The 20,121-nt window shown below is 40.8% G+C and overlaps 1 protein-coding gene and 1 pseudogene across 1 annotated transcript in view; both read right to left on the bottom strand.

Moving 5' to 3' along the window:
• The window catches only part of LOC124545773 (adult-specific cuticular protein ACP-20-like), a 113,587-nt gene that overhangs the window by 39,850 nt on the left and 53,616 nt on the right, over nt 1–20,121 (bottom strand). The window contains exons 4-5 of the mRNA XM_047124719.1: nt 12,625–12,830; nt 10,954–11,149 (exon numbers count right to left, since the gene is read on the bottom strand). Coding sequence (XP_046980675.1) covers nt 10,954–11,149; nt 12,625–12,830 — 402 coding nt within the window. The remainder of the gene's footprint in view (nt 1–10,953; nt 11,150–12,624; nt 12,831–20,121) is intronic.
• LOC124546363 lies at nt 12,211–12,328 on the bottom strand (annotated as a pseudogene).

Consider the following 20,121-nt stretch of genomic DNA (forward strand, 5'->3'; position numbering starts at 1 on the left):
TAAATAACCTAACACAACAGTATGAACAGTTAACTACTAAATGTGTTAATGCTGAAACCCGAGTCGCGACACTTACGGAAGATGTAAATAAACAGAAAGAACAAATAGGTGATTTATCGGAAAGAGTTGAGGAGATTTCAGATAAATTGACAAGTCTTAGTTTAAATGGGGACAGAGATTCAGATGATACAGCACCATTGCCATTTGCAGAAACCGAAGAGTACCAGAACATAAATAAGCATGTTGAAAATAAGGGTAAATTTAATGAGTGCATTAAAAGGGAAGTTGAGGCATTACGAAAGCAAGTCAAACAAATTGAAGGCGAAATCGTAGGAAAAGACAGCGGAAGAAATTTAGAATCACAGATAGCAGAGGGCTTTGAAGAAAATAATTTGTTTCATTTACGGGATGCAACAAGAGAGCGCCAGGCGTGTGAACTTGACAATAATCGACATTTGGACTGGGACAGACGCGGTAGGTCTTTGTCGCCACGAGGAGAAAACTTTGACTATAAACACTCCTTAACTGTTCGGAAGATTAAGATATTTCGCAATTCTAAGAATGACATACATCCATGTTCATGGTTAGATCAATTTATGTACGCACTTCCACCAAATTGGCCACTAAGTCACAAACTAGAATATATGTGCGGCTATTAAAGTCCTCAGGGGATTCACTACACTAAGTGAATATGTGCCGTAGCGTGCATAGGGCCCCGAGCTGTAGTGGTGCTATTTCCCTTTTAGTTTTCTGCACCGCTGCCTACTCTTTTACTATTCTTTGCATCTGTCAAAACAACTCTTCGACTATCAATCTATCTAGAGAATCGTTTAAGAATAACCGGATATGACTATTTTACCCAAAAGTGATACCGGAAATTACCGTTTGGACTTACTGTACCTTAGCGAAATTAAAGGACATGGCTGCAGTCGATTTGTTCGGTTCAGTGGTTCGTTCTACTAATGGTTTTGCATACATTTTGGTAGCAGTGGAATTGACATCAAAATATGTGTGTTTTACACCTTTACGCAAAGCAACAGCTTGTTCAGTATCTAATGCTTTCATTAAACATTTTCTTAAAGAAGTGGGTCATGTTGATAAGGTTATATCAGATAATGGATCACAGTTTCGTTCTAAAATTTGGCTTCGCACTCTACGGCGTCGTAAAATTAAACCAATTTTCATTTCACTTTTTCACCCTCAATCTAACGCTTCAGAGAGATGGATGAAGGAAATCAATAAATTGTGTCGACTTTATTGTCATCAGAATCACAGAACTTGGGATCAGTATCTTCATATTTTTCAAAACATTCTGAATGAACTTCCTAATGACTCAACTTCTTTACCGCCAATACTGATATTAAAAAACAAAGCACCGACAAATCGCATTTCTGAAATCGTTCCTTTTCCACCTACACGGAAACTGCGGCATTCTGAAGTTGTCAACCTGGCTCTACGAAATATTGCATCTGCGGCTGCTAGAAGAGAGAAATCAGCTAAGCGTCCTGGTCGTTTAAAAACCTTGTTAGTTGGTCAAAAAGTGTTATTTAAGTCTCACCGTTTGTCTCACAAAGGAAAAGGCTTGTGTCGCAAATTTTTTCTGCTTTATAACGGTCCATATAGAATTGGCAAAATTATTAATGATAACACTGTTGAAGTAGAAACTCTTAAATCTCGACGCTCTAAGGGAATACATCACATATCAAACGTTAAAATTTTTGTGGAATGACATACTTGTGAGAAACTAACAGTTGTACGTAAACACACGGAGAATACAAGGATACCGCGCCGTGTTCCGGCGGCGGCACATACTTAGAGCAACAGTCAAGTCTGCGCGCCGCACAAGGCAGTCGTTGACCGCAAACAATTACTTCCTACGTCACGCGCCTACAGCTGATCGAGCGCTTAGTGCGAATGCACTGACAGCCGTAAACAAATACACAGTCTAATTCCTCCGATTAAATTCAGTATAAAGCTATAGTGACTTAATGAATTATGTTATTAACGTTCAGTATTTTTCAGGATACGGTTCTATAAAATATTTAAGAACTTCAGGTTAATTCTGTGTGTGTCCGACGTTAAGACGACTTGCTATCGAGAAAATTTCAGGAAGAATGTAATTTCGAAGAAGAAACTAATAAACTTAATTGGGAACTATGAATTGAAATTATTTTTCAGGTAACATATTTCCACTTAGGTACGTACTTTAGACGTAATTTGCTGCTCGTGATTACGTGATTCATACTTTGTGCTAAATTTCATGTTCTATGAATTTACTTGTGAAGCGACGTGCTTGCGTACATTAACTGATTTTGACAATGATTGATTAATGAACAGGGTTGTTATTTATATATATATTATGCATCGCTTGGCTGCTATGCTTTTTCACTGACGTCATATTCTTTTTATTATGTGCCTGCTGTGCTTATTTATTTAAATTGTAATTGTCACATGATTAATTGTGCTGATATGGTTATGTATGTAAGTTACACTTTGTGATTTATCTGCTTGCGCCTTCATGTTTACTTATTAAGATTACATATGAACATGTATTTGCTTATGCTGATGTGATGCTAACGACCCGTTTATTGTGTAAGACATATATTTGCTGCCTTGCTTATGGATTGCATATTTATACATTTCTGTTTGTTGTCATAACTACTCTTTAATTTGGTATATAGAAATGCTGATATACTGTGTACGAACATAGAGTTTAGGTCACACTATGGTGTTAATTACAGATTGTTTGCTTGGCAGAGCCTCGTTGTAGGAATTGTGCTGCATCCACTTGTTGACATTCTGTTCTCTACTGGTATATTTACGCGCTGTTGCATGTTTTGCTTACGCTCAGTGCCTTATATTTTTAAGATATGAAAATGAACTGCTATAATTCGACGAACGACATTAGTACAAGAAACTTCATTGAAGTCACATGAGCAGGAGGTTTTATGAAAGCTGTATAAATTTATGCTAATAGGAAGGAAGCTAACGACATGAAATACCAACACTAGGGTTAGACCATTGACAGTTTAACACTGCATTCTTCGTGAGCAATTGAAATAGCAAGTGACACTTGACACAAAAAATACTCCACATGTTTGCTTCTGCCATGATTCTTGAAGTGGTGTACACACTGTGAAATATTATGATCATTCACACTCCATAATCGTACTTGATTACTGAGAGTTATTCGAACTAAAGTCTGTTAGAGGTCATGTATGCATTTCTTTTATTTAATGATGGACAAGGTAACCAACATGTGTTTTATAATTCATAATGAGTAGAAGATATGGGTCAGGTGGACCACACAGAGGTTGTGAGTGGACATTGTGTCTTCGGATTGCATGGGATGATGAATTGAAGTTTGCATTAGAATTTTATCTGTACTTGTTCGAGGAGACTGACTAGAGGAAAGAGTTGTTATGGAAGTGAAATGATATTGGTAATAAGGTGTATATGTATCGATGTATTGAAGAGGTATTATTGAGGTATTGAGATTATATGAAGTTGATGATTATTGGAGTTTTGGTGGACAAGAGGAAAGGTAAATGATATTGATGATAAGATTTATATGTATCGACATAAGAGGTAGTATTGAAGTATTGAGATTATGTGATGCTGATGATTATTGGAGTTTTGGTGGATAAGAGGTAAAGTAAGTGAGGAGCATATTTTTTTTTTTTGTTGGTCTATATGGAGGATGAAGATGGCAGACTAGAACACTCAAGTAGAAGGAAGATTGTCTACACACACACCTTGTTAAATCACCCAAGCAGTACATTTTTTTTTTTTTTGGAGAGAGGAAGCATTTGCATATCTTGGCACACTGACAGTTGTTCAGCAACCGTACATTTTGATCTGGCTTGGCAAACATTGGTCTTGACATGATGACTATGACGTTGACTAACTAGTATTGACAGTAATACATTGCTGCCACTACTACTTGATACACATGATGAACATCAAATTTTGACAGAATTGCATTTACACAGTTAACACTATTCAATTACACAGTAGTACTTAATGTGGATGAAAGATAAGTGAGTGTGTTTTGTGTGTTTTCCTTTCCCAATCCCAAATTGGTACCGACCTATCTCCTAAATATTATTTTACTTGTTTGTGGTGGCTTGCACTGACACTCATAAATATTATAGGGTTACTGATATTTGTGCATTTGTAATAGTTAAGATGACAATTATCTGATATAATTTGTGTGTTTATTATAATTTGTATGTTTAGTGTAAAAGCATTGATAATAATTTTGTAAAAGCAATTGTGTGTGCATTCAAACTATTGTTCATGCCTGAACTGTCTGATTAGTGATGGTGAATATTATGGACTGTTACCTGCACTTGTTCAACTTAATGGGTGCCACTTAGAAATGTTTAATTTCTGCTGATGAACTGTGTGATTAGTGATAGTGAATATTATGGACTGTTACTTGCACTTTTTCTACATGATTGGTGCCACGAGGACATGTTTAATTTCTGCTTCTAAACTCTGATGAACAGTGTGATTAGTGATAGTGAATATTATGGACTGTTACTTGCACTTTTTCTACATGATTGGTGCCACTAGGACATGTTTAATTTCTGCTGATAAAGTCTGATGAACAGTGTGATTAGTGATAGTGAATATTATGGACTGCTGTCTGCACCTGTTCAACAATGCTGGGTGCCACTGATGGACTGCTTCTACTGAAAAGATGTCACCTTTTGGTGTCTGCACTTGTTCAACATTGCTGGGTGCCACTAATGGAACTGCTTCTGCTGAATGATGTCACTTGTTGGTGTCTGCACCTGTTCAACATTGCTGGGTGCCACTAATGGACTGCTTCTACTGATATAATGTCACTTGTTGGGGTCTGCACTTGTTCAACATTGCTGGGTGCCAGTAATGGAACTGTTTCTGCTGAATGATGTCACTTGTTGCTGTCTGCACCTGATCAATGCCACAGATGGAACTGCTTCTACTGAAATAATGTCACTTGTTGGTGTCTGCACCTGCTCAACATTGCTGGGTGCCACTAATGGAACTGTTTCTGCTGAAATAATGTCACTTGTTGGTGTCTGCACCTGTTCAACATTGCTGGGTGCCACTAATGGAACTGCTTCTGCTGAATGATGTCACTTGTTGGTGTCTCCACCTGTTCAACATTGCTGGGTGCCACTAATGGAACTGCTTCTTCTGAAATGATGTCACTTGTTGGTGTCTGCACCTGTTCAACATTGCTGGGTGCCACTGATGGACTGCTTCTACTGAAATGATGTCACTTGGTGTCTGCACCTGTTCAACATTACTGGGTGCCACTGATGGACTGCATCTATTGAAATAATGTCACTTGTTGGTGTCTGCACGTGCTCAACATTACTGGGTGCCACTGTTGGAACTGCTCAACCAGTGATGAGATGTTACTTCTTGCTGTCTGCACCTGTTCAACATTACTGGGTGCCACAGATGGAACTGCTTCTACTGAAATGTTGTCACTTGTTGCTGTCTGCACCTGTTCAACATTGCTGGGTGCAACTGATGGAACTGCTTCTATTGAAATGATGTCACTTGTCAGTGTCTGTTCCTACTCAACATTGCTGGGTGCCACTGTTGAAACTGTTTCTACTGAAATGATGTTACTTCTTGCTGTTTGCACCTGTTGGCCATTGCTGGGTGCTACTGCTGGAACTATCAACTACTTGTTTTTTTTGAATAATTAAAAGCTTTTTATGTGGACATTTGTATAAACTGATTTTTTTGTGTATTGTGTAAACTATTATGTAAAGTCGTATGTATGAAAGAATTTGTATTGCTTACCGTATTTTATATATTAGGTTATTGAAAGGTCAGTGCAAAGCCAAAATTTTATCTAATTATGTGATATTTATGTATTAATATTATCTTTTATTTTTGTCTGAATTTTTGTGGACGAATTTGGTGGTATTTTCACCACCAATGCTGGCAAAAATACCATCAAATTCTGGCCCGTGGAGGAAGGGCATATGAAAGGTGGCTACACTGAGCCACAGCGCCAGAGATTGCGCCAAAGAGTTTTATTTCGCCGCCTCCACTGGCATTGCTTGTCGAGGACTCGTGGTAGGCAGTGTTTGCTGATATGCCGTAGTGAAGAGTTCTTGTCGAGATGTGGCAGTAGTCAGTTCTTGTCGAGAGGTCGTAGTAGGGAGTGCTTGTCGAGATGTCGTAGTAGTGAGTGCTTTTTCCATGTTTTATGCAGTTGTTTGATGGGCTAGACAGCAGATGTTGTTCTAATGGAGATATTGTAATGATCAGAGTGCTTTTCGTCAATATATATGAAGGTAACAAAACTCCTTTTCTTTTTTTTCTCATTATTTCAATGTCCTGAACAATGCGTCATTACAGGTTCAGTCAACAAAGCATCTGGCTTGTGTTCTTGTATTAGAGTGTAATTCTGGTTTTCTTGCGCAATTATAGTATTTCTAATTTTTTTTATCACTTCAGTATAAATGGTATTTGAAATTTCTTGTCTTATTGAAGAAGAACCGTGCCAGATGTGTACGTTGAGTCATACTTCCACACACAGAACAGTTATACTTGTGTTTTGGTTTCGTAGGTTTTATAGTTGCTGGGAACTTAATTAATTAATTGTGTTAACGGAAATTTCATTTCATTCTTTGTTGTTGTTCTATGCAGTCAGATTGCGTAAAAAAACTAGTCAGGGCCAACCGTTTACGAGACTTCGTAATTGGACTTACAACTACGAAAAATAAAAATTATTTGCATTATAATAATTAAGCCCTCATGCAGTATCTGGCTTGTGTTCGTGTATTAGAGTGTAATTCTGGTTTTCTTGCGCAATTATGGTATAAATAGAACTACTATAATTGCGCTAGAAAACCAGAATTGCACTCTAATACAAGAACACAAGCCAGATGCTTTGTTGACTGAACCTGTAATGTCGAATTATTCAAGACATTGACATAATGAAAAAAAAACGAGTTTTGTTACCTTTGGGGGCTTAATTATAAAGATATGAAATGCAAATACTTTTTAATTTTTCGTAACTGTCTGTCCGATTACGAAGTCTCGTAAACGGTTGGCCCTGACCAGTTTTTGTACGCAGCCTGACTGCATAGGACAACAACAAAGAATGATAGAAAATTTCCGTTAACACAATCAATTAATTAAGTCCCCAGCAACTATAAAACCTACGAAACCAAAACACAAGTGTAATTGTTCTCTGTGTGGGAGTGTGATTCAACGTACACATCTGGCACGGTTCTTCTTCAACAAGACAAGAAATTTTAAATACCATTTATACTGAAGTAATTAAAAAAATAGAAATACTATAATTGCGCAAGAAAACCAGAATTACACTCTAATACAAGAACACAAGCCAGATGCTTTGTTGACTGAACCTGTAATGACGCATTATTTACATTAAAATAATGAAAAAAAAACAGAGAATTTTGTTACCTTCATATATATTGACGAAAAGCACTCTGATCATTACAATATCTCCATTCGAACAACATCTGCTGTCTAGCCCATCAAACAACTGCATAAAACATGGAACAAGCACTCTCCACTGCGACTTCTCGACAAGAACTTTTCACTACGACATCTCAGCAAGCACTCTCTACTGCTACCAGTTCTCGAAAGGCACTCTTCACTACGACATCTCAGCAAGCACTGCCTACTACGAGTCCTCGACAAGCACTGCCAGTGGAGGCGGCGGAATAAAACTCTTTGACGCAATCTCTGGCGCTGTGGCTCAGTGTAGCCACCTTTCGTATGCCCTTCCTCCACGGGCCAGAATTTGATGGTGTTTTTGCCAGCATTGGTGGTGAAAATACCACCAAATTCGTCCACAAAAATACAGACAAAAATAAAAGATAATATTAATACGTAAATATCACATAATTAGATAAAATTTTGGCTTTGCACTGACCTTTCAATAACCTAATATGTAAAATACAGTAAGCAATACAAATTCTTTCATACATGTGACTTTACATAATAGTTTACACAATACACAAAAAATCAGTTTATACAAATGTTCACATAAAATGCTTTCAATGATTAAGTCAACAAAGCATCTGGCTTGTGTTCTTGTATTAGAGTGTAAGCCAGATGCTTTGTTGACTGAACCTGTAATGACGCATTATTTACGACATTAAAATAATGAAAAAAAAAACAGGGAATTTTGTTACCTTCATATATATTGACGAAAAGCACTCTGGTCATTACAATATCTCCATTCGAACAACATCTGCTGTCTAGCCCATCAACAACTGCATAAAACATGGAACAAGCACTCCTTATTACAACATCTCAACACCGACTCGCTACTACCACTCCACAAGCACTCCCTACTACGACCTCTCGACAAGAACAGACTGCTGCCACATCACGACAAGAACTGCCAGTGGAGGCGGCTGAATAATACTCTTTGGCGCAATCTCTGGCGCTGTGGCTCAGTGTAGCCACCTTTCAACCTACGTTTTTTTTAAATGGAACCCCGTTAGTTTTGTTAGCACATCTGCACATACAAACAAATACGTAATCAGTGCCGTTTGTTGCATTGTAAAATGTTAATTACATCCGGAGATATTGTAACCTAAAGTTGACGCTTGAGTACCACTCCTCTGCTGTTCGATCGTGTGTATCGGAGAGCACTGAATTACGTAGGGATCCAAAGGGAACGGTGATGGATCTTAGGTACAGAAGACAGTGGAACAGCACATTACGTCCACATGCTAACACCTTTTTATCGGTCTTTTTCACTGACGCACATGTACATTACCATGAGGGGTGAGGTACACGTACACACGTGGTTTCCGTTTTGAATTACGGAGTGGAATAGTGTGTGTCCCGACATGTCAGGCCAATAGATGTTCAATGTGGTGGCCATCATTTACTGCACACAATTGCAATCTCTGGCGTAATGAATGTCGTACACGCCGCAGTACATCTGGTGTAATGTCGCCGCAGGCTGCCGCAATACGTTGTTTCATATCCTCTGGGGTTGTAGGCACATCACGGTACACATTCTCCTTTAACGTACTCCACAGAAAGAAGTCCAGAGGTGTAAGATCAGGAGAACGGGCTGGCCAATTTATGCGTCCTCCACGTCCTATGAAACGCTCGTCGAACATCCTGTCAAGGGTCAGCCTAGTGTTAATTGCAGAATGTGTAGGTGCACCATCATGCTGATACCACATACGTCGACGCGTTTCCAGTGGGACACACGCTATTCCACTTCGTAATTGAAAACGGAAACCACGTGTGTACGTTCGTCCTATGAAACGCCCGTCGAACATCCTGTCAAGGGTCAGCCTAGTGTTAATTGCGGAATGTGCAGGTGCACCATCATGCTGATACCACATACGTCGACGCGTTTCCAGTGGGACACACTCTATTCCACTTCGTAATTGAAAACGGAAACCACGTGTGTACGTTTACCTCACCCCTCATGGTAATGTACATGTGCGTCAGTGAAAAAGACCAATAAAAAGGTGTTAGCATGTAGACGTAATTTGCTGTTCCAGTCTCTTCTGTACCTAAGGTCCATCACCGTTCCCTTTGGATCCCTACGTAATTCGGTGCTCTCCGATACACACGATCGAACAGCGGAGGAGTGGTACTCAAGCGTCAACTTTAGGTTACAATATCTCCGGATGTAATTAACATTTTACAATGCAACAAACGGCACTGATTACGTATTTGTTTATATGTTCAGATGTGCTAACAAAACTAACGGGGTTCCATTTAAAAAAACGTAGGTTTGTGTTAAAAAACATACTTCCGTGCATTTTTTTATGGTTTGTATTAACCAATTACACTAGCCCCTTTCCTCACGTTCGGTCTGTGGAATCGATTCGTCAGTATTTGATGTGGTTCACGAAATATATCCAGCGGTAACGTTAGGTGACTCAGCCTGTATATATATTTTGTGAGGCTACAGTGAAGATCTCTGGCTCTTTAAAGAAGTGTCTGCAGGATGGTCTTGGATGAGCTCCAGCAATTATGCTGCGTTAACACATTAGAAAAATTGATTGTTTTTTAGGGGTTCCAGTGATATTGCCAGGTGGATAGTTCCGAATGACCTACGAGAAGACACTGACGGATATGAGGCAGATGTGAATTTAACTTAAGACCGAAAGCAACTTCCGCTGTGTCACTGTCAAGTAACGTAGCTCGATGAAACTTCGACCGTATATAGAAAGAACTGCTTCAGTACAGCAAAGAAGATAATTGAAAGAAATACACAAAGGGGCGAACAGAAATGATGCTTTTATTCAATGATATTAAGTGTAGTGAAGTCACCGCCATTCATGATGGTCCCAGGACATTACAAAAGGCGGGGTATTCTTCTTTACAGGGTGTGTGATCACCGCGGGCGGCAAAAGGACAGGCCTGCCAGGTTCTCCGACTTTAATCCCATCGAGCAGGTGTGTGATGGTTGGGGGAGACTCTGCACGACGTTCAGGTGCACCAACCACAGTCTAGCAGCCGTCAACCTCGCTGGTGGAGGAATGGAAGGCGCTGGCACAAGAACTTGTCAACCCTGTGGCCAGCATGGAAGCACGCTCTAGAAAGTGGACTGCCGTATCCCACACTTTGCAATGCCCAGGGTATCATCATGAACCGCTGCTAGTTCGACGAAACTGAAGTCTTCGAATGAAAGTGTTGTTTCTGTTCCTCTCTTTGCGTATTTCTTTCGCTTACTTTCCCTACTATACTGTAGCAGTTCTTTTTATACATGGTCAATGTTTCATCGAACTATTTTACTTGCCAGCGACACATCATGCGGAAGTTACTTTCTTAAAATTCGTACCTGCTGTTGTTCGAGGGATATCTAAGTATACGGCCTTTCTTTTTCTATTAGAACGCCTAGCCATATAACTGAATGTGACCTTGTTGCTGTCTGTTCTTAATCCTGCATGTTCTTAGTCCTGAGTGTACATTAGAGTCTCTCACCGTGGTGCGAGTGGTGCACGACGGGGTGGAAGCCGGACTTGTCGGCGTGGTACTTGACGGTGCGCACGCTGCCGTCCGCCTCCTTGAGCGAGTACTCGCCAGTCACCACGTCTCCGTCGCGGTGCTCCTTCTGGGAGTGGTGGTCCCCTGTGTGCCCGTCAGACACCCCGTACTCGAACTCGTACTTCGGGTACGCCTAGGAAGATACAAGACATGAGCAAAGCTAACATCAAGAGCGAAAGACTGTAGGAAACGCATTTGCCAATCACTTTTCTGTACCGCACAAACCAATTAGCTACACAATTTTATTAACAACGACAGATTTTGGAATTGATCACAAGACATTGTATTTGCTAAGTATGACAAAAATATACTCCAAACAGTCACAAATAACACTGTCCAAAGCTAAATTCGAGAGTCCAAAAACATCTTTGTGAAAATCAGTCTAGACAGTACACGCAATATGTATTACTGCAGCTAGTATGTGTGATGTATTCTCACAATTGAGGCATAACGCTTGTCTAAGGAGCCTGCTAATGGATGACGTTTTTCCTCTCCTTCCTCCGATTATAATCATCTAAGAAACCGACAGCTGTACCTTCGTCCGAACATAGCTGGATACTGGTCACCTACGCAACAAGTTATTATTGGCAAAAGCTACGTACATTGATCAAGTGTATCAATATGTCGACATTATTTCACAGGTGTTATGAATGCTTATCCATAAAGTACCTTGTCGTATCGCCAAAACAGTAAGATGTCGTAAGACTGTGACATAAATAAATAAATGTGTCTCTTTCCTCTTTCAGAGAATAATCTGAACTAAGATTAAATCTCGTGACCGGTAAATATTTGTGTGTGTATGTATATATACAGGAGGAAACGAGAGGGAGACAGAGATAGCAGAGTAGCAGATGAACACTATTTGACGCAATTACTGTAGCAGAATGAAGGAGAAGTACATGTCAACTTTTTACATGGCATAGAACGAACCTTACCACACAACTGATACGATCTACGTGTTAACCTTATAGACGAAAATGACTGGTGCATTGTACAGTCTCTCTCTCAGTCCGAACAGGCCTTGGAAGGCCCAACGGTATCGGTCGCCCATAGGCGTCACTTGATGCAGATATGGAGGGGCTTGTGGTCAGCACACCGCTCTCCCGGCCGTATGTCAGTTTACGAGACCGGAGCCGCTACTTCTCAGTCAGGTAGCTCCTCAGTTTGCTTCACAAGAACTGAGTGCATCCCGCTTGCCAGCAGCGCTCGGCAGACCGGATGGTCACCCATCCAAGTGCTAGCCCAGCACGACAGCGCTTAACTTCGGTGATTTGACGGAAACCGGTGTTACCACTGCGGCAAGGCCGTTGGCCGTACAATCACTACCGCCAAGAAAAGAATACTTTCCTTCCAGCAATGGAGTTGGCACGATTTTGAGGCAATGGACATCGAGGATGGAGATTCAGTGCCCTGTCTAGTCATTCTGTTTTAGGTTTCCCATGTCTCCAAATCGCTCAGTACGAAAACTGGAATGGTTCCATTAAGAAAGGCAACGAGCGATCGTTAGCCACACTTTCCCAACCAACCTAATTCGCAATTCGCAATGATGAAGTACGCAACAGCGACAACGAATTGTGTCTTTGACGACACTCAACGAAGAGTTCTTACCACGTAGTCAACACTGTGTCCTCCATGTCCGTGTCCATAACCGCCGTAGCCGGCGTGTCCCACAGTGACGGGATGGGCGGGGCCCACCACAGGAGTCGTCTGGTGGGCGTAGGAGTGGGCGTGGCCACACAGTGACTGATGACAGGTGGCAGCCACCACCGCCACCAACAGTGCCGACGCCGTCTGCAGGAACACACTCCATGACACTGAATTTAGCAGTGAACTAGTTACACCAGGCAATATTAAAAGAGTATTAGCGAAGTGTCTGCAGATTATTTGGAAAGAAAATGGTAATACGAGATTATAATGTGAAATGTAGTAGCCAATACGTAATACCAGCTTGAGCAGTCCCACGAATTCATGAGGTTGTCTCCATAGCCGTACACGTTCATTCGCTGGACAGAATTTGAAACGAGACTCGTCAGACCAGGCAACATGTTTAAAGTCATCAACAGTCCAGTGTCGGTGTTCACGGGCCCAGGCGATACGTAAAACCTTTTGTCGTGCAGTCATCGAGGGTACACGAGTGGGCCTTCGGCTCCAAAAACCCTTATCGATGATATTTCGGTGGATAGTTCGCACGCTGAGACTTGCTGATGGCCCAGCGTTGAAATCTGCCGTAATTTGCGGAAGGGTTGAACTTCTGTCACGCTGAACGATTCTCTTCAGTCGTCGGTGGTCCCGTTGTTGCAGGATTTTTTATCGACCGCAGCGATATCGGAGATTTGATATTTTACCAGATTTCTAATATTCACGGTGAAATGGTCGTATGGGAAAATCCTCACTTAATCGCTACCTCGTAGATGCTGTCCCCCATCGCTCGTGCGCCGACTATAACACCACGTTCAAACTCACTTAAATCTTGTATCCAAGGTTCTCGGGTGTCCAGCCGGATCCGATCGTCGAAGTTCCACGATATTTCGGCGAATAACCGTTCCGCCATCATCAGGTGGTGCTGATGGAATCACCAGCTGATGATGGCGGAACGGTTATTCGCCGAAATATCGTGGAACTTCGACGATCGGATCCGGCTGGACACCCGAGAACCTTGGATACAGCATATTCGCCGGGAAAGCCTCAGATCACACACTTAAATCTTGATAACCTTCCACTGTAGCAGCAGTAAGCGATCTAACAACTGCGCCAGACTCTTGTTGTCTTATATAGGCGTTGTCTTATATAGGCGTTCCCGACCGCAGCGGCGTATTCTGCCTGTTTACATGTCTCTGTATTTAAATACGCATTCCTATATCAGTTCCTTTGGCGCTCAGAAGAGAACTTATTTTCTTTGAAACGCTGCGATGAGAGTGGAAGGAATGAAAGAAAAATCTGTTTTCTTTTTTCCTTTTGTGTTGAAGACACTGCATTTTTTACTAGCATTTTTATTCTAGTCTCGTAACATCGATTCAGTACATCCAAAAATAGTGATTCGAGGGAAGATTGAGTCCTCTGAATAGTGACTGCTTCATATAACATATAAATATTAATCTTAGATCCTGGGACAAGCCAATCAAAATGTTAATTAGCGTCATTCACGAAGACTTTTGCTGCAGATCCTATGAACTTTGTGGTTAACACTGAAGGTAAATTTTACAGAAAACATCGTAGATGTGACTAAAGGCAAATATGCAACACATTAATACAGTTTCCAAACATAATCCCATAAGTGACGGTAATTAACCACTTGTATAGTATGGGGACACATAACGAGCTGTGGCGCAGTGGTTAGACACTGGACTCGCATTCGGGAGAACGACGGTTCAATCCCGCGTCCGGCCATCCTGATTTAGGTTTTCCGTGATTTCCCTAAATCGCTCCAGGCAAATGCCAGGATGGTTCCTTTCAAAATGCACGGCCGACTTCCTTCCCCATCCTTCCCTAATCTGATGAGACCGATGACCTCGCTGTCTGGTCTCCTTCCCCGAAACAACCAACCATAACGAACTATCGTGGTACGACTGCATAACGCTCCTTCAAATTGCAAGAGCACAGCTTTGCTTAATTACATCCTGTATCCTAGGGGCAAACGATAAGTGAATGTACGTTACATGAAGTGACTCATAATATATTGTAAATTCGCCCGTAAATGAGAAGTTATCGACAACTCGGTAATAGTTATAGTACTGCCATATTATGAAATCTTGTTGCCAATGAAACCAGTCCAGTCGTGAGGATCTTCAAGTACCACAATCCTGCTACAGATACTATGCTGCTGTCCTGTCCGCTGTCACCTGTCCGCGAACCATATTTTTCAAGTTTTGCAGTAAAACAGCTACTACACTTGGACTGCTCCCATTGTGTTGAATTAGGTACCTACATACACACGATGGCCGTACACTGTGCATAACTCTTCGGCAAAAACAGGCAATCTCACTTGTAGTGGTGTGACCAGTACCCCCAATTCCCAGCCAGCGCGCGATTCAGTTCTTGCCAGCGTTCGAAGGCACTTGAGAAACAGGAGCGGCGAAAGTTCACGGGCGGATAGGTCACCCAATCAACCAAGCTGTAGCTCGGACACAGTCCTGGCGTGCTGTGCCAATGGACTAAATTTTGTCACGTATTTACGCCTGCTGGAAGTACCCTTGTTGGAACGCGGAACCGTCCGGTGAAACGCCAAATTCCTGAAACATTACTATCCATGCGTGTCAAGAAATTAACGCTTACAGCAAAGATTTGTACGGAAGTAAGAAGCGGCCAGCGGAGAAACGAGAAATCAAAAAAATTGCGTGCGTGTTGAAATCCATGTGGGTAAACCAATGTTAAAAATAAGATGGGAAAATATTAAATGAACGAACGAATGAAGTACCAAATTATAAATTACAACAGTATAATATTAAAAACCAACCCGACTGGATAGCCGCAAGTATTAGTACGCAGTTTCTGTGATTCGGGGAGGCGCGCCCTTAACAATAAGGGCCGGTGTGTCCGCCAGCCTAGATGTATCTTTTGTGAAGACTTCCACATCCCACTAGGTGAATACTGGGCTGGCACCCACGTTCTGCCTCAGTTACACGATCCGTTAACATTTAAAGAAATTGCACACACTGTCGCATGGATGACACTGGGCGCAGGGGTGGCGAAAGGACGGCCTTCTAGCCACATTCTACAATGCCAATTTCGATAATTAACATGCCTTCCCCGTTTAAATAAGGGAGAAAGGCAGAAGGAAAAGAAGAAAAAGAAGAAAAAGAATGTCACAAACCTGTATAGAGTACCCTTACAAAAGTAGAGAGTCGTTAACTGGATATTGGTTAGTCTGGCTTTCAGTGAACTAGAGAGCAGAAGAACTGTAGAAATTACAGAAATGTAAAGGCTAGCGCAAATTGACGAAGGTGCCCGTGAGTGGTAAGTGAAGGAGTAGAGAGATAGGCATTGCCACAAAAAAAAATTCACAAAAAAAAGAAAGATAACGATACCAAATAGCTCGGAAGAATGCAGTATTCTGAAAAACAAAGAGCAATGAAATGCAGAAAGGAAAACATGATAGTACCCCAAAAAGTTGTTTACGAAGTTCACATGTAACAGGGTGCTTTACACTGAAGTGTAGTGTCCAGTTTATGTTTAACCTTCACAGACACTCTCTCTCAAAGCGTGAGGTTGTTATGATTTCACGTTTTGCAGTAAATCAATAATTACGAAACACAGGTATCAATCTGTCGCCTACAAAAGCCGCACTTACGGACCATCTAAAGATGACATGTTCTGTTTGCGGTAGCAGTACATTAGTTGCTAATTACGAACTCGGATCTCGAACAGATTATTAGTGTATTTGTAGTATAAAAGGTGTCCATTTCACCATGAGTCAAACCAGCTGAATTATATGAATGCGTGGTGTCTATTATTTCGGGCATGTATGTCCGAAAGAACAGACACCATTCATTAATTGATTCGCCTAGATGGGGGATGGAACCATCTTCTTCAGACCAGATGCACAAGTACGTCCGACCTCCTTTGGGAGTCTGAGCAGCGAGTATGGTGGAAATGGACAGGAAATGGAGATAGATTGCGCTCGGTGGGAGTGTGGGTCGGCCTTGAGGCACGCCGAGATAGTCCGTGCAGTTACGATAGCTCTGTGTCCTGGATGGCGCAGTGGTTGACGCATCTGCCTAGGAAGCGGAATAACCCGGATTCAATTCCCTGTATGGTACACAATTTTACTCGTCACCGCTGACTCGCGTAATGTCCCGACACAGCTGACACCAGTAATCCCCTCCCTTATTTTTCCTTTCTTCCCATCTACACCTTCAATTTAGATCGAGCTGTATTAATTTCGGATGCTTCCTATGTGATGAAAATGGTAACTAATCGCAGTTGTGTATGTGTACAGCAGAATAACTATTCATTGTCCCAATACTAATGACACAGAAACGCGTCACAGTAAACTGGCTAAGTGTAGCATCTTTTCGAAACTGTATTTCATTCCTAAAAGAACCATTTGTTTCTTTGTTTCTCTTTAAATTCCTTCAGGAAAACTGGCGTGTCATAATTAAAAGTGCAATAGCCAACGAACAACTTGTAACCCTACTGCAGCAGTCTTCAACAGTTCGTCGACTGTAGTCGGACTGCTGAAAAATGTGGAAGGAACTGACTACGTCCTTTAAAAAGGAACATCCGAGTATGTATCTTAAGCGATGTCGAGTAATCAGGGAGAACTTAATTAGGGATGCTGAAAAATGTGGAAGGAACTGACTACGTCCTTTAAAAAGGAACATCCGAGTATGTATCTTAAGCGATGTCGAGTAATCAGGGAGAACTTAATTAGGGATGAGTACATGCCAACGATGTAACGATTAAGCGGAGACAGCGATTTTGTGTAGAAATGCTATCAGTATTGATTGATCTATACTGTACAGTCGCTATATCGACAAATACATTCAGTTCCCCAATGTACCTGGCTTTCATAGTCCTATTTTACGTATACTTACTGGTTATTGAATGTACGTAATGACAGTTTCTCACGCAGCCTGTCGCATAAAATTATTGAAATGTAGATACATTATTTCGCGATTCACATTGACGATGGCACCTTAGATTAATATCATATGTACTTTTTTTTAATGAACCCACATTCTGGAAGTCTTGATATTTCACTTGTATTAAAGAGGTTCTTGTGTCTAAATTCATATATAAGCCGATCAGCAAAACAAATTCATTACATATTTGAAACTTCTCAAATGGTAAATTCCGTCTCTATGTGAACCCATCAAGAAAGCAAGTCCCCTGCCCGTCTTAAGCCAGTCATGCGTCTTCATTTTCGAAGATCGTTTGTTGAATCACCTCCATGTAGTATGATGAGTGTGAATTTCTGACATGCAGTCGATGATATATTGCATCTTTTGTTGTGATTTCAGTGAGTGTGGTTTCAGTTTCAAAGGCAGTTAGCATCCAAACGGTTCTGCGTGAAAACTCTTCACGAAAAGTACTTGAACTGATACTAATTGTAACATCGTTGGTAAAATTTTGAAAATTTTACGAAACAGATAGTTAAGTTCCGTGTCACATCAAAGGTATTGTAGTGAACACAACCACGAAGATCGGGGCACTTTGTCCTGTATTGAGAATTTTGACTCGGCCAAAATATTCCTCTGCCGGTTAACGCCTGTAACAGGTAACACAGAGTTTATTCTTGGGGATGTTGAAAAATATCAAGCCTGTGTACCTGACACTGTGTGTTAAAGTACTAGAGCGTCTTCGTGAATCCCGTCCCAGCAGAGAGGCAAAACCCGCAACACTGTCACTGGTAAACAAAAAGGAGGGAGCAATGTCTTATTAAGGGGCGAGAGAGGATGCACTTTCGGAAGGAGAGAAGATCTTATCTCCGTTCAGCCTTACAGAATTGTGTTTTTCCTGTTTGTTTTTTTCTGCATCGTACAAGACACATACTGAGAGGAATCCGCTGGACATAACACGTCCAGTTTCCTTTCCCATCCTTCTCCAATCTGAGGTTCAGCTTTCACTTTAACGGCTTCATGACTAACCAGACGTTAAACATTCATCTTCCTTCTATTCTTTGTTATTAAAGCTCCTTCTGTTTAATCTACTCTCTCAAAAATATTATAGGTTAAAATATTTCATTTGTCACGATATATCCATAAAAATGGTGTAACGGTAAAAATTGACACAAACGGACCTTCTGAGGAAACAACTTCTCAACATTAAACGCAGATGTTATATAAATATTGGCACATTTCACGTTTTTTTAACAGTGAACCTATTCTTGAACATTTTTCGTTGATATTTAACAATGTAACCACCGATTATCTATGCTTTAAGCCATCACTGAACTAACATACTAAGCAAAATTTTACAGAATATTAAATTTGCTGTTTTCCGAATACTGTTCAATTTAGAACTACACCAGAAAACCCCAATTCCTTAACGAATCGAGATCCACTGCGTATAACGGCTTCAAAGGTCCGATTACTTTAAAAGACAGAAAACACTGAACACTTGCCTCCCTTTCGTTTTTATTACTGTTACGAGGTTTAATGGAATAGGGTTACAGTGATCACGTACTACGTGCCTCAGATCTAGTTGTACTGGGGGATCAGAGGTGATGGTACTTTCCTTCTGTTGACTAAGATTTTGTGATATGTTTGTGATGAAGTATGTGGGGAGAGACGCATTGTTCGGAGTGTTGCCGCAGAAGAGAGAAGTGGCCATCTGCAGGCAGAATGGCAGAGAGCACGCGAGAGCTATTGACTACTTTTACTTTGAGGCTTGCGCAAGAGCAGAGATGATGGGGAGTCAACAAGTGTTAAAGTTCACGCATACCTTTATGGCATCATTGTCATTCAATTATTTCTTTTGACGTAATTGTAATTTGTTGGATCTGTGGTTCTTTTGAATCATTATGTTGGAACATAATACTCTATGCATGTTTCTACTGCATTAAAGCGGTTGTTTCAATTAATAACCTTTCTCATTTCAATAGAGAAGATACCTTGTTCATTTAACAATTCTGGATCTGTTTGTAGAATATTTCATGCTATTTATTGTTTTATCAGAAGTTGGCAATTAGGGGTACACAACTTGGCCCATATAATATTAATATGGGTTCAGATTACATGTTTTGCACAGATTTTAGTAGTGTATCTTCACGGTACTTGCGTATTAGTATTAGATTTCGTTCCGGTGCATAAATTAATCACAGGTAATTCTCGCATTACCACTGGGCTCTTTATAACTTTACACATGAGTTAATGTGTTAAATGTTTGATGTTAAGCTTGTAAGTCAGAAAATGTTGAGAAAGATTTGAAATTAAGTTGTGAGTTCGTTGGTAGTTGCTTAGTGCTCTCTTTATCGAATACCGAATGAGTATAGTCAACATAATTTTTACCCGTTTGAAGCAGAAGCTAGTTTTTCACACATGTCAATTTTTATGTCACATTGAAAGGGATCCATCGTGTCCATTTCATATTTATGCTTCTCTTAGCCGTGTTACTTCTGGGTTCTCAATATCTCTAGCTTCCTGCACGTAACGGAATCGAATCTCA

Source organism: Schistocerca americana, chromosome 8, assembly GCF_021461395.2.
Source record: "Schistocerca americana isolate TAMUIC-IGC-003095 chromosome 8, iqSchAmer2.1, whole genome shotgun sequence".
Taxonomy (NCBI): Eukaryota; Metazoa; Arthropoda; class Insecta; order Orthoptera; family Acrididae; genus Schistocerca; species Schistocerca americana.